Below are 13897 nucleotides of genomic sequence, written 5' to 3'. Positions count from 1 at the left end.
TAGCTGAACAGTTGACTATTAGTGGGTTGTGTTTTTTTTTTGCCATTTTTATTTGACGCTCCTGATTACTAGCAATGACGAACATCCTTTTCCAGTTTTCAAATCCTAACTGGCTTCCTTTTTTGAATCCTACATATAAGTACATTAAATGCCCATGCATTTATTAAATACTCCCCTATCTGTGGCCTTTGTTATATCTTACTTTTTCTCTTAAGAATGAGAAAAATGTATCATCTTGCATAAAACGGCCGGGGGAAAGGTGGGCACATGCTCCGTGGCTGCAGCCGCTGCACCTGGGGGACCCAGAGCCTTTCCAGCTGCCCACGCTGCCATCCTCAGCTTGCTGGCCTGTCCTCTTACACCGACTTGCTTCATGATCTCAAGATGGGCTGTAAATCCAGCTGCCACATGCAGACATTAATGTCCAAAGACTCAAAGGGCTACTGACAGTCTTTCCGTGAGTGAGTACGAGTGTGAGTGTGTGTGTGTCTGTGTGTGTGTGTGTGTGTGAATTTTTCTCTCTCTAGCTTTCAAAACAGTGTAATTAATACAGGGAAGGGGCTATTCTCGCAGAAGGAACCAGGAGGCTGGATTCCAAGGCCGTTGCCTACATGCTCCAAGACACAGAACTCAGATGGACAACATTAATCAATGATACAGAACAAACTAGAGATTCCACTGGGACCATCCCTCTAGTTAAGCCCATGAAAAGAAAACATACGTTGTGCTTTACAAGAGTTAAAGACCAACCTGCCCCTATTCTCCTGGCATCTCACTGAAGTTAAAGATAAACTTACCATTGTTCTTCTCTCCTCCTCTCCCACCCCATACCAATGAATTTTCCATGGAAGCAGAAAACACTTAGAAACCCCAGCGCAGGGCAGGACGGAGTCTCTCTCCACCAGGGATTAGAGGCTGCCACTCTGTCTGGGGAGGCGGGGGGGAGCTTTGTTTCCTTCCTTACTCTCTGCTAAATAAACTTACTTTCACTATAAACTGTATATGGGCTCCCATTGGAATTCCTTCCTATGTAAAGCCAAGAACCTTCTTTTGCTATAATTACTGTACAAGGCACGTTACATTCTTATAATTTTAACAGTACCTCCACATTTGGGGTAATAATTCCTTTATATTTATTTTTAAAACTATTATATAACACATACAGAAAGATGCACAAAACAGAAACTTGAAGTTCAAGGATGTATCGTACAATGAACATCTACTTCACCATCAGTCAGATCAAGACAAATAATATTGCCAGAACCCCATTACTGTCTATAACTGGGCCCCCAAACACTTCTGTTTGTTCAACCTACCCAAAGCCACTGTGATGAAGTTTACAGAAATGTCTTGTTTTTCTTTCTAGTTTCACCATCTATCTAGACATGCATCCTTAACACTCTAGTTTTCCTTGCTTGCTTTTCAAACTTTATGTACATAGAATCATCCATTATTTGCATCTACCATCTTCCATTCACATTAGTTTGGTAAAACGCTTCCATGTTGTGGAATACAGCTGTAGTTTCTTCATTTTCATTGCATTGTAGTATTCCTTCATATATAATTTCTTTATCCATTCCAGTGCTGACAGAAATCTAGATTATTTCTAGATGTCGGCTGTAACAATTATGCCATGCACGTTCTGTCACGTATCTCTTGGTGCTCATGATGCACACATGCATTTCTCTCCAGTCTATGAGTGAAAATGCTGGCTCATGGCATACACGTGTCTTCGGCTTTAGCAGACGATGTCCAAATGGTTGCACCAATGTATACTGCCATCATTAGTGTAGGAGAGTTTGGGTTTGTCCATAGCCTTGCCAACACTTAGTGCTATCTGGCTACTTGCTTTAGCCGTTCTGGTAGGTATACAATGTGGATTTAATTTTGCATTTCCTTGATTACTGAGAGGGAGCATCTTTTCACATGTTTATTAAACACCTGGATAGCTTCTTTTGTGAAATGTCTGTTCTCAGGCATATTTTTAAAAATCGGATTTTCTTTTTCTGAATGATTTGTACGTATTCTTCACCAAAAGCCCTCTGTTTATTACATGTACAGACATACCTCGGAGAGACTGCTGGTTCAGTTCCAGACCACCACAATAAAGTGAATATCGCAATAAAGCGAGCCACACAATTTTTTTGGCTTCCCGATGCATATAAAAGTTACGTGTATATTATAGTGTATAGGCTTAATCAACTATTAAACGTGCAGTATCATTATGCCTAGAAAAACAATATATATATCTTAATTAAAAAATACGTTATTGCCAAAAAATGCTAACCATCCTCAGAGCCTTCAGTGAGTCGCGATCTTTTCGCTGGTGGAGGGCCTGGCTCCAAGGTTCATGGCTGCTCACTGATCAGGGTGGTGGTTGCTGACAGTTGGGTGGCTGTGCTGATTTCTCACAATCAGAAGACAACAATGAAGTTTGCCGCATCGATTGCCTCTTCCTTTCCCGAACGTCATCCTCTGTAGCATGCGATGCTGTTGGACAGCATTTTTTACCCATAGAACTTCTATCAAAATTGGAGTCCAGCCTCTCAAACCCTGCCACTGCTTTATCAACTACGTTCATGAAATCTTCTAGTCCTGTGTGGTCATTTCAACAATCTTCACAGCATCTTCACCAGAAATAGATTCCATCTCAAGAAATCCCTTTCTTTGCTCATCTGTAAGAAGCCACTCCTCATGCTTTCACTCTACTTCTAGGGCCCAGCCTTTTGGGGTCTCAATTCACAGTGAGAAGAGTACACTAGGCTCTCCCAATTCTTTGTGGACCCTGGACATGGAGCTCTCTGTCCCCAGATCCCTAAGGTTGTCCTACACAGCTTTCAGACACCCCCACTGTGGAACTGGCAGACTCTACCTAAGGAAAAGCAGCCATAAATGCGGGGCTCACTCCCATCTCTGAGCCTCTGTCTTTGTCATTCTCTGGATTTCGTGCCGGTAATTCCTCATGATCTTGTTAGCTCGCAAGAGATCTTTAAAATATTTTGCCTAGCATTTCTAGTTGTCCTCAATGATTTCTAGTTAGTCCAAATGACCAAGTCCACCATTATCACAGCAGAAGTGTGACTGTCTTGGTTTTCTTTTTTTATACCTCAATTTTATTTAAGTTTTCATTAGTCAAAAACTTCTATTTATTATCTTAAGATCAGAAGCAATATTTCCAAAATATGTTTGCTATAACATTAATTCTGAAAGACCCTTTTACATGAAAAAAAAATACATAAAAAGGGTTCTATTGTGAAATCACTTTGAGTAACCATATGTTATATACTAAGTTTAAAGATTCAAAGTAGGGAGCATTTGAGATCTTGCTCCTCGGGATATATCAACTGTTTGGCTCAAATATACTTATAAAAATTCAAACAAACAAACAAATAAAAAGATTCACAAAGAAGGTTAGCGTTTTAAAGTCTCTGGTAAGTCCTGTAGCGAAGAAACCTATTTAGTTTTATTTAGCACATGATTTGCAAACATAGGTAAGTCCATCCTTCTTTTCATATAGCTCTAAGAAACACTTTGAAAAATGTAAATTAGAAAATATACCTACAGCTTTTAATATATTTTCTTCTAAATTTCTCTGGGAATTTTACATGTTTAATCTTTTCATTCATAAAGACCGTATGTAAAAATTGAGTTTAAACTACTTTTTTTCAAACTAATCAACTAAAATGGCACCATTGCTGAAAATGAGCTAAGAAGTATTATCTGACTCTTCCTCACAAAAATAACACTTCTAAAATACCTATGAGAGAACATTTATTGGCGGGGGTGGGGGGGGTAGCAAGAAACCCTTTAAACCCACATATGCGCTAAGTATTACATGGAAATAATTACTTTCAGTTGGTATCTAAATTGAGTGATACAAGATGTCCACTTAGTTGAATCTAAGTTCTGAGGTAGCACATGTAAACAAGCAGTTATTACACAAAGATCATTTAGGAAATAATCCAAACACGCAGGATAAGAAGAACTATACCTAGTACAGGTAAAATAGTTGTATAGGAGTATACATCAGTAAAGGATCAAGACATCCAATCTTGCTGTGTTATAAGATGTTGAGATATATACACTGAGAGATAGGATTTATCTCTGTGTATATGCAGTAATGGAGACAGATTTTTAAATAACTCACTAAGCCACTTAAAATATTTTAATACTTGAATTTTAAATTTTAAGAAAAATTCATGTTCACCAACATGATCATTCACACGATTAACACTATTAACACTAAACATATTAAAATAGTTGCCTATCACGGGGTTGGGGGAGGAAGGGAACGGAGTGGAAGCGAGGCATGAAAGGGATAAAAGAATAGCATCCGGAGACGTTCTGTACAAACCAGTGATGATGTGCCATGATCTGAGGAGCGTGATGAATTCAACCTTCTAAATCTGAGGGTCTACAAAGAGGGAAGGAGGTATGAATGGAAAAAAGAAATAAAAGAAACAGGATTACATGTAGAAGGACAAATTAGGATGATGGCAAAACCTGAGTTTGAAATGACCAAAGGGAACACAGCACACTGAGCAGCAGAGACTAAGTCTAGATTAATAGCCACACGGAAGGAAAGAGAAGAATAGTGGAGAAGCTCTAGGGAAGTGTAGAGAGTACAAAATGTAGAGGAAAAAAACACAAGGAGAAGAGAATTGAAATACATATTTGACAGGAGAAAAAAACCATGTTTACAATGCCAGAGGGATGAGGGAAAAAACGTAAAGGCAAGGAGAAAACACATCTTCAAAGAGTTAAACTCTATGAAATGAAAATCTTTTGGGAAATAAAAACAAGACCTAGTTACAATTAACATTAAATGAAATAGAAATGATTGATTCCAACCGTAACCAGGCCAAAAAGGGAAAGCAAGATGGACAACGCTGGGGAAATAAAAGCATATGAAAAAATGTAATACAGAGTATACGGGCATGCAAACAACTAAAACAGTTCAAAAGAAACAAAATGTAAATATTTGGAACTACATATACAAGTGTAACAGCCCTAATGTATAATTGATAATACCTTTATGAATTTTTCCACATTTAATTATCTGTTAATAAAGATCCTACAACAGGTCTTATCTGTTTAATTCCATTAAAATAGCAATTAACACAGTGGCAGATATAATCAGGCATTTATTCTCACTGTAGGTCACTGTATGTTTTGTAACTCGTCTCACTCAATAATGTCTGTGCATTTCTTTCTCATCATTTTTAAGTTAGTCAGTCATCTCCATAGTTTCCTTAAGGCAGACACTCCTACATTTTTGTGGCATGAATGAGTTGAATACATGCAATAGGGAATTTGTCCTGTCAGATATCTGTTTTCAGATGTCTCCAGCAACACACAATATCTAAAAGTAGGAAGGGAATTCCTGCTCTTGCTTTCAGATAACAATGATAATTGTGATTATCATAGCGTAAGAGATCAAGATGACTTAACGTGACGATAATCCAAAGAGATGCAGATATTCTTATAACTCTTTGACATGTCTGCCATGTTCTTATCACGGTGAGATCATACTCTGTCTTTACCAGCACTTCAGGCCTGGGCAGGCAAGTGTACGACTTGGGGATACACTAGTCATCATGGGAGGGATACCAAAGTAAAAGAACGGATTTGGCCACAGCCATGACAAAGTGGGCACGTGCTACACGTGAGCAGCGAACCAGACCCCGCAGAGACAAGCTTCTCCACTGTCTCTGCAGCCCTAGAAGCAGGCCCACCATTTCTGCGTGCTGCAAGCTCTCTGAAAACATTTCACGGTATTATTAGAAGACATATCGGTAGCTGGCTAGAAGTCTAATTTTGGTGAGGACCGATGATACAGAAGGCTTCTTAAGAAATTGTTTTGATTTCTTAAAAATTGTACTAAGGCAAGTCAGTCTTTAGAAAAGAACAATGTCTGCCATGAAGGAGGGACTCAATATTTATTGAATGAGTAACTAAATCGAAGGCCAAGATATGAGGAATAAAACAGGGCTGTTATGAAAAAATGTTACGTATTCGTAGAAGTGCCCCTCAGAAGGACACTAAGTCCACAAAGGGAAGTATCTATTCAAGTCATACAGCCCCGTTTCTTCCTCACTTGGTAGGAGGCCCTGTTTGAGGGACAACACTCCTTTCATCTCATATGGCACAGGTGCCCACAAAGTGAAACAGGAGGAATTCACTCACCAACCGGGCTGTTTCCAGCTCCATTGGGCACCGCGAGGTCTGACGTGCTCAACATCCCACCTGACGACGTTGCGGAGAGAAGGAGAGGGTACAGTGACTATGAGTGGCACTCCTGATCTGGACGACTGGGCTAAGCAGGCCTAAGCTCGCCTCATTCCTAGAAACCACCAAAATGAAAGCTAGCCCCGTTGGAACTCGGCGTGCATGTGTAATGGGACCTAGTCAGGGGCTCTCCTACGCCTTCTGCGTGTCAATCCCAAATAGTACCTACTGATGAGAACGGGAGCAGTGCCAGTGAGGCCTATTCAATCTAGGACTCACAGGAGAGGAGACGTGCAATGAACAGAGTAATGCGCCACACGCACTGCCAATTTCTGCTGAGTGAATGAACAAATTCAGGCAGAGGCAGGTGCAGAAAACACTAGCCCCGACCAGGTGAGTCTCTTCTCTGTATCTTAAACATGCATGGCTCCCACTCAGCTTGGAATCTGCGCCCGTGACGCCCCAGCTGAATGAGCTGCCTGCCCACGTCTGGCTTTCCCGTGAGAAGGAAAGCTTACAGACGGCAGGGTCTCCCTACTGCTCCCGTCCCTGATGCCATGCTAGAGCTGCAGGTTCGCACAGAAATACTTAAAATGGAGCCAGTTATGGAGTAGTGACCTTGCTCATCAACACAATAAAGTTAAGAGCAGCAGAACTGCTTATGTGAGCAATTAGGTTTTTTGTTTTTGTTCTTGTGTTTTTGTTTCAGGTGTACAAAGGCATGTACCAGTTAGACATTTATACCCCTCACAAAGTGATAACCCCCGTCCCGCAATCTACTACCCCTCTGACATCATATGTAGCTGTTACAGTTCCACTGACTCTATTCCCTACACTGTATTATTCCACATCCCGTGACTATATATATATATTAAATTATAGCTGACATTCAGTATTATTCAGCTTCAGCTTCAGGTGTACACCGCAGTGGTCAGGCACCTACACCATCCATGAAGTGGTCTCCCTAATAAGACAAGTGTCCATCTGACCCCCTACAAAATATTTACAACATTATTGACTATGTTCCCCAAACTGTCCTTCGTATCCCTGTGGCAATACTGTGACGACTAATTTGTACTTTCTAATCCCCTCACCTTCTCCTTCACCCCCACCCCTCCCATCTGGCAACCCTCAGTGTTTTCTCTATGTCTCTGAGATGATTTCTGTGTAGTTTGCTCAGCAATGAGTTCTTTGTCCCTTTTTGCTAAGAACCAGCAGAAGAGCTTCCACCACATACCTGCACTGCCAGTGCTCGGTGGCCTCTGAGGGGCTCCCGGGGACACGTTTCTATGTAACGTGGCTTGAGGTGGAGAGAGCATGCTTGAGTCCGCTAACGTCGAGCTGGCTGCCAAAGACGGGGACACGAGTGAGCTCCCAGGGTTAGTGTAGGACAAAGCAGGAGGGCTGCTCACAGGGACCGTGACAGACATGGAGAAGTTCTGAGGTGGCAGCCCAGGCTGGGAACACAGAACGAGGAAGAGAAACCTGTTAGCTTACTTTCCGTCTATACCACACTTCATAACTTGTGGACTTGAATTGGACAGGGTAACTCTAGTTATTCAAAGTAGAGGGTGGGGATTCGTTCTGAACTAAATCGATTTGCACATTTAAGCTATTTTCTTTAGAATTATATTTGAACATGAGTATGTTTGACATGAACCTTTTCGATTTCAATTTTTTACATATCATTACACATATACTAATATAATGTATACTATATATTTCAAATATTCACAGAGGCAAAAACTAGAGGTCAAACCTGATTTTAAAGTAGTGTTGTCAAAGTCAGACATGATGAAATACATGTTACCAAGTAAACGTAAATTAGCACTTTATGAAAACCAATTTAGTAGCATTACATTTCTATTGGGAGATTCCAAATACAATAAAAAGGAAAAGTGGGTACACATAGTAGAAACATAACACATCAAATTTCGGACATTATAAATAAGCCCTGGTCTGATTTAATTGACTGACATTCTTAATGGACAAAACTAAAAAAAATTCAAGTTATATATGTAACATAATGTAATCAGAATGTGATGAAGGTGCAATTGTTATCATCTGAACAATAAAACGAACCGCGGATAGGCTCTCTTTACATTGTATGATGATTCAAGTCGGACTATTACCAGTACTGTCTTTCTTCCCTCCAACATGTCCCACACTCCCTTTAAAAATACTTTCTATTTCCCTCTTGGGTTCCCTCCATAGACCATTTACAATATACTTGTTAACCATGATAAAGAACAGAACTCTTTATAATTTAAAGTGTGGTGGGGGAACAACAACAACCTTCCTCTTCTGCCATTTTAAAACAGTGCTTTGCAAAGTAAGGTAACACTGCTAATTCAAAGTTGGAAGCATATAGTCTATGTACTCTACTCAACAGTTTATTTCAAGTAAAAAATTATAATAATTCATTAACAGATATAAAACAATGGATATATGATAAAAAAACTTTTTCAAAGGTTAAGCAATTTTATTTGCACAATGTTTGCAGCTTAACATTAATTGCAAGTTCAGCAACATCCATGTGAGATCAGAGGCTTTTCTTTCGTTTGCTTTTGTTTCGTTTTTTAAGAACAATGATAGTATTAGCACAGAAATACCTCCTTAAATCTATTTTTCATGCACAGCTTCCTCCAGTATAGGACTACTTTGAAGAACTAATCCATGATGCATACTTCAGGACCTACTTTTAAAAGAATGAACTCTGACAATGAAATAAATACCAGCGTCAGAACCAGTCCGTGTGGACTACCTATATACGTAGCATTGGAAAATTAGATCCAGAACAGCTGCCTGATGGAGCTCTTGCCAATGGAGCCTCCAGTGAGAACTCGGAAGAACTAGCAAAAGACCATGAACTCAAAGGAGTACTGTGTCATTACGGTTATATGCATAACATGGAAAAATGTTAAACCAAATATTTGTTTTGCACCAGCTTAACAGCACTCCTTCTTTAAATTAAAATCCACCCAACGCTCTCTTTCTCAATACATCGAGGATAAAATAAAGCATGAGTTGGGAGGCGTTGTCGCCAAGTGTTTTGGGGACGTTTACTAAGAGTCACTACTCCTACAGCAACTCTACAACATAATTAAAAATAATTCTGAAAACACCAAATTTTGGAACACATCCAACCATTTTATATTTTATAGTCTCAAGATCTATTTTGAGTACACGAAATAATTTTTAAAAGTCATAGAGGGCAGAGGGACGTCATATGCCCCTCTATTCAGAATCACGGAAGTCTGGAGCTGGACGAGACCGTAACAATTCTGTGAGCAACTCACTGACGTTACAGCTAGGAAACGACTCTGGACTCTGGAATGTTCAGGCCCCCTGCCCAAAGGGACGTGTAGTAAGGAGCCTGGATTAGGATGTTTCTCTTCGTTTCTGTGTTTAAGGCACTGCCCACATGTACTGTTCTAAGAGTTTAGCAATTTTACTCTGAAGTTCTAGAATACCAAAAGCTAAAACGCTTTTTTCCCCTTCTACTTCTTGATGCCATCACCCACTGTGAAAAGAAACAAGACGTGTGATCAAGCTCTTCATGCACGCGTTAAAAGCACAAACCATACTTTCGTACTCACTGCGATTTTATGATTCCGCATCATATTATCAAATTCCTCATTAATTTTTTTATATTTTTCTTCTGTATGTGGAGTGAGCACATAGGAAGTATCGGGGTCTGGGCTGTCGCACCCTCTGTGTTCCTTCTTGTTCAGAGCCTAAATAATGAAGTTAACAAAAAGGATCAACAAAGAAAAAGGAGAGGTAAAGCGAAAGTACTTACAGGGCCTCGCTTGAAAATAAAATCACTATCTTCATTTAGTTTGCTGAATCTGTCCTCCGAGAGCGGACTGTGCTCAAAGTAATCGTCAGCATCAGGGCTGTCACAACCATTAAGGCCTTTCTTTCTTAAGGTCTGAAATACAATTGGAAAATTCACACACATGATACTCACTTGCCAGGAGTTTCTTTTTTTTTTGTAAATTTCATTAAGAGAGCACAGACTGAACGGACTTATATAAGAGCCACTGAAACGGTTGGAAACGATCACAAAGGTATGCTAACTCTTCAGGATGGTGAACCTTAGATAGACCAACACTCATGTTCCCATGGTACCTTAAGAGCAAAGGAATGTCAACTGGTTTGGATGCTTCCTTTCCAAACGTCCAAACAATACTACTGCAGTTGTCACGCTCTGACAGTTACAACCCAATCTCGTTAAAGCCGGATCAACATATCTGAGCAGGTCAATGAGCGTGAGAATTGAAATAAAAATGTCTCAAAACGATGGTTTGAGAAGTTTGGATAGTACCTTTGTCAAATGAACATTTCAGCAACTTCATCTTCTGACATTCCTTTCTGCCTGAGTTTATCCTCGTCGACAGAAAGAATCAGCACAATACCCCAAAATTTTCATTCTTAATTTGTTCTTAAATACCATCATTTTCCTACATAACTTCGAAGTAGAAAACCTCAAATATTTATATATGACAATAATGATTCTTTCCTATTAGAATGAACACATTAGTGGCTTTACATATTAACATTTGTAAAAACAGTTACTCAGCGTGTATCTTCCCCGCCCCCTTTATTAGCTCTTTCTGGAGAGCTCCTTCATAGATGGATTTAATTCACTGAGTTTCGGGAGAATTTTCTTGATGTCGTCAAAGTATCCCTTGGACTAAATTAAAAACATAGTGAACTGTTGGTTTTCTAATTTTTAATTAAAATCATCATGTAATATCCAGTATTTAAAAGAACAAATTTAAAACCAAGGGCTTGACAGTGTGTGGAATATTAATTTACTTCCAGAATGTCTAAATTTTTTAAACTCCTGATGGGTCTTATTTTCAAGTACAATTACTGGGTTCAACAAGTTAAATAGCTTTGAGATTTGTTGATTTCCCAGCCAACCACAGAGAAATTTCAGGAAGTTAAAATTTCCCAGGTAAGCCTACCTCACAGAGCTAATTTCACTAGGAAATGGTTTGACTGATAGACTAGCAATGGATAAGTTCAATAATAAATGATTTAAATTTAAATCACTAATAAATGATTATTAAATTAATGATTATTTAGATTTAGGCATATTTTTAATTAATTCATTAGATCTTGGTATCCTTTAAAACATGTCGTATAATTATTATGAATGCTTATTTTACTCTTTTTTCGTGAAAGAAATAGAAAGTAAACACACAATACATTGAGATCTGGGAATTTTTTCAGCTTCTCTGAGGTTAAATTCGTTTAAAATTTCATTTCACTCCATTTGACGTTTTTCATGCTTAGAGAATCCTAAGAAATCGTTATTATAGATATGTTAGCCAATTACTTGGCACGTGCTAGGAATCGCACAGGACGCCCGAAATCCCCACCAGCACCCCGTCACTGAGCATGGGTAGAAAGCAAACGTTGCTCATTTCCCCACCGTCGGCCCCCTGGCTCTGAGTCCTACGGGTCCCACTCTCTTCACATGGACTTTTCTGTGGACTCAGCCCTAAAAGGGCCTGTTGCTCAGATCTGGAGGATGGAGACAGGTATTCTCCCCCATTCACGGAGCAGGTCCTGCTTTCCAAAGCTCTGCAAGTTGCTATCTGCTGTGACGATGTTAACACTCAAATCACTGGTGCACAGTGAACTCATATAACCTACGCAGCCCTAGACACAGAACAGATATAGTAGGTGCCTACACATGGATTCCATCAGGAAGTTGTTCATTTCTTCAAGCCTGAAATCTCTAGATATTCCCCCTCCTATTCATATATCTTTAGACTAGGTCATTCCTAGTCTTCCTCTTCCACTAGTAATAGCCTTATCATGTATGTATCTCTTTGAACAGATTTTTAAATTACAGAAGAAAAAGAACATGGCATTTGTTGAGTAATTACACAAAAATGTCCTCCTCCCACAATAGGGTTAACCGTCCTTGTACTCAGGAGGAAGAATAGTGCTCTGGTCTGTCCAGCTCTGCAAGCTGTCACTTCAGATGGGTTCCTGTCACTGGGAGGGACTTCAGAGGCTGTGTCAGCTCTGGAGATAACCGGCTAATGTACCTCTGTCGGACAGCCAACTTGTGGCTTATCACTCGAACACGAAGGGTTGTTTGGAGGACCCAACTACCATAAAAAGACTTTTTCTGTCTTCTTTATCGTTACCACATGGCATAATAGTAAAAGTTTCTCCTGTGTCACTGGTATTAACAAGTAGAATGCTGTCATCTATTAACAAGGCCAGGCGAGGCATGTTAAGAAACAGGCTCGCTTCAGTTGTTTTCTCATGCTCCAAGTCAGCCACAATAAAAACACTTGTTCAATGAAGAAAACACAGTCAGGAAAATCACCACTACGAGGAATCTGCTTTTCAGTGGGAAAAAGAATTCATCAAGACTATTAACACAGGTCCCCAACCTGGAAGATGACTGAAGATGATTGTTTGGGGCCAAAGGTGATTGATTCAAGTAACGGTATACACACAAACAACGCCCTTCAAAGTCACGGTACACTCACTATGGCTATTACTGATGGTTACAATAGGACTTCAAAAGTACTTCCTTCTTGTACACGTGGTTGACAGGTTTTCAGTGGCAAACTTAAGGGGAAAACTCAATGGTGCCAAAATAATTTCAAATTTCAGTGGCGCACACCATGTCAGTTGATTTGCCCAGTTGCTTTTCTTTAATAATCATCATCAGAAGCATACGTTATAAATTGCTAAAGGGATCTGTTGTGACGAGCAGTTGAGTTACCCATCGATTTCTGCTGACTTGGTACAACTTGTTCTACGTCCTTTCTATCAGTGTTCCACACCTTTTCTCCTCCTGAGACATAAGAGACAGTGCTATGATTGAAGCTTTTTTTTAAATTTGGGAATTATACTCTGATTACAAACATGGCTCATTGGATGAAGACCCAGACATCCGTTATTTTTACAAGACCCTGAGTCATCTTCCTAAGCAGCCATGGTGGCCAACACAAGAAACCATGCAGACTTGGGACATGAACTTCCTCGTGCTAGGCCTTCAGGAAGCCAGGTCTTCCTTCCTGTCTTGGGGGCCATCTGCCTGGATTCTTTCAGTAAATCCCCCTTCAGCGTGAGTGCCTTTAAATGGATGTCTATTCCTTATCATCAGAATCCTTCTGAAGAAAAGTGTCACATCCTTTAGGACATAAGTTAATCGTCTCCTTATCTGAGTCAGCTAAGTTCCCAAACAAGTCTGGCTGGTGCCCCCACAACCTAGAGTCCAGAAAGGGTCCCAAACCTGGAGGTAAGACGACCGAGGATTATTGACTGTTTTGGGCCAAAGGGCAATGGATCAAGTAAAGGTATATACACCATCAACGACCTTTAAAGGCGTGTGTTCTATTGTTCTACTTATAAAGTATTAGCAATCTTATCTTTCAAGTCAAGGCAGCAAAGAAGTCTGGGTATATAAGACTGCTTGGCAGGCCCTACACCTTTGCCTCTCATTTTCCAGTCTATATTATTAAACCTGTTGGTGAAACTGGAGATGAAAAGAATAAGGGAAGAATGGGAAGAGGACAGGGAAAGGAAATTTGAGGAGGCAAGAACCATGATGTTTAGACTTCTTTATAAATACATCCCGGTTTTCTTTTACACAATACACTTAAAAAAACAAACAGTTTTCAAAATG

The 13897-nt window shown here is 39.8% G+C and overlaps 1 protein-coding gene across 10 annotated transcripts in view; it reads right to left on the bottom strand.

The window, feature by feature from the left end:
- The window catches only part of MEF2A (myocyte enhancer factor 2A), a 114769-nt gene that overhangs the window by 25815 nt on the left and 75057 nt on the right, over nt 1-13897 (bottom strand). For 8 of the 10 annotated variants that reach the window (XM_033100034.1, XM_033100039.1, XM_033100040.1 and 5 more), the window contains 3 exons: nt 9828-9965; nt 7466-7685; nt 6187-6246 (listed from right to left, as the gene is read on the bottom strand). In XM_033100034.1, coding sequence (XP_032955925.1) covers nt 6187-6246; nt 7466-7685; nt 9828-9965 — 418 coding nt within the window. Of the gene's footprint in view, nt 1-6186; nt 6247-7465; nt 7686-9827; nt 9966-10030; nt 10163-13897 lie in introns of all 10 variants that reach the window. The other 2 variants (XM_033100036.1, XM_033100038.1) reach the window with 1 other exon arrangement.

This window comes from Rhinolophus ferrumequinum, chromosome 28 (assembly GCF_004115265.2).
Source record: "Rhinolophus ferrumequinum isolate MPI-CBG mRhiFer1 chromosome 28, mRhiFer1_v1.p, whole genome shotgun sequence".
Lineage (NCBI taxonomy): Eukaryota > Metazoa > Chordata > Mammalia > Chiroptera > Rhinolophidae > Rhinolophus > Rhinolophus ferrumequinum.
Note: the sequence above shows the minus strand (reverse complement) of the source record. Positions and strands in the feature narration are given on the sequence as shown.